General features: G+C 45.3%; 1 protein-coding gene across 1 annotated transcript in view; it reads left to right on the top strand.

Annotated features, from left to right (window-relative positions):
- The first annotated feature begins 300 nt into the window (after nt 1-300).
- Nucleotides 301-1,835, top strand: part of AGFG2 (ArfGAP with FG repeats 2) — a 24,228-nt gene continuing 22,693 nt past the window's right edge. Inside the window, exon 1 of the mRNA XM_021708380.1 lies at nt 301-614. Within this exon, the coding sequence (XP_021564055.1) occupies nt 301-614 (314 nt within the window). The remainder of the gene's footprint in view (nt 615-1,835) is intronic.

Here is a 1,835-nt window from a genome sequence, read left to right as displayed (position 1 = left end):
CGTGCGGAGGACTGAAGGGGACGGGACGCGGTGGGGCGGCGGGGCTCGAAGGGCCCGAGAATGGCAAGCACCTTGAAGCGGAGCTTCACGTGGGGGGGAAGCAGAGGGGAAAGAGGTGGGGGGGGCTGGCCTCCAGGCCACAGAGTTCCTTCCTGCTGGCCTGTGTCCCCGCCGGCGTGTGAGAGGCAGAAACCGATTGAGAGCGGGTAAATGAAGCCAGGGTGACACACAGAGGCGGTGGCAGCTAAGGGGCCGTGGTCCGGGCTTCAGGTGCAGATCCTAATCTCGCAGGGCTTCGGAATGCTACCCCGAGGGCAGACTTCGTACGAAATCGAAGCCGAGCTAGCCAGTGTGTCAGTCACCCTGGTACAGAGCTTAGCGTTTTCAAATCTTGGGGCTGGACGAGCCATCCTTAAGTTTAATCGTTTACGCCTGTATGCTCCTCGTTGCCAAGGCCGGATCCTGGTGGTAGCCTCCAATAAACTCACTCTAGATTTGGGGGGAGGGGGGCTTGGTCGTATAACCTGCACCGCTACGCTTGGCACTGGCACTGTGTTGGGTCGTGCCAGAGCTAACTGGGAGTTACAGTTCCAGCCCAGATTTCTGGTTATACAGTAATGCCCCTCCAATTTCCCCCTCCCTGATTTAGTGAATTATTTGGTTAGACACATGATCAACATCTGATACCAGGCCTGGATCTCTGTTTTTTATAAGTTGGTTAAGGGATTTATTTTTTCTTTTTTTTTTTTCATATTATTTTAAGACACTTTTTTTGTTTTGTTTTTTAGCAAGGAAAGCTCTTCTTGTTCTGATACCTTTTAGGAGCGAGCAGTACTGTTTGTGTGTGACAGATTGGCGAGCAGAAGTAAAGAGAGGTTTAGTAACTTATCCAATGCCAAATGTGGGTTGCTGTTCAGCATTTGTTGTCTGATATTGGTTATGGTCATGGCAGGCCAGAAACGAGGATTCAGTTCTCCTAAGATAAAGTTTGGAATTATTTCTCTACTTGGTTTTTATCTCCTTTGCCAAACTTCTCTCTGTTTTGACCCACCTCACTTGTGAGTTGTGAGGATGAACTTGCCTTTGGTCTCAGTAAAAGCCATTGTGGCTCTTGGGATAATGACTTAGAACCCAAACAGGAATGTTTTGTAACTTGAGGTAGACTCAAATGAAGCAAGAGGATAGAGACTTGAGACTGGGACAAGTACTGTGAGGAGAGACGGAGCAAAGTTTAGGAGTATTCTAGCATAAAATAGAAAGAAAAAGAGCAGATTCCTGAAGATCCTGTTATGAAAAGGAATATCTGATTAGAGTCTGGAGAGAACTCAAGGGAAGCTGAAGGATAAAATTGATGGTCTCTCAGAGTCAGGTCCTAGGAAGAAAATCTTGGAAACAGTGTTGATTCATTAGAGGTGATGGCATGAAAGAAAAGTGAATAAATGGGAAGTGCTGACATTGTTTTCATTATTTTCTAGATATTTGCTTAAAGTATCCCACAGATAACATTTCCCTTCTTTCATGAACGTCCCTCAATCAGGACAAAGGAAAGGCTAAGGGATCTGGGACACATTAAAAACCTGGGTTGTTTTTTTTTTTTTTTTTGCTGGAAAAGTGAACTCCTTAAATATCAATGCACACTTTGCAGAATCTTTTCACATTTCCCTGTGGTCACTATTGTTGATCTCATTAATGAAAAGTCAGATACCTGTGATCTACGCATACGCTGGATAAAGGTGAGTATGGCCTAAAGATCAGTTAGGGTTTTTTTGTTTGTTTTTTGTTTTTTGTTTTTGAGTTGGAGTCTCACTCTGTCGCTCAGACTGGAGTGCAGTGGC

The sequence above is a fragment of the Carlito syrichta genome, unplaced genomic scaffold, assembly GCF_000164805.1.
Source record: "Carlito syrichta isolate Samal-C Ts95f unplaced genomic scaffold, Tarsius_syrichta-2.0.1 Scaffold135939, whole genome shotgun sequence".
Taxonomy (NCBI): Eukaryota; Metazoa; Chordata; class Mammalia; order Primates; family Tarsiidae; genus Carlito; species Carlito syrichta.
Note: the sequence above shows the minus strand (reverse complement) of the source record. Positions and strands in the feature narration are given on the sequence as shown.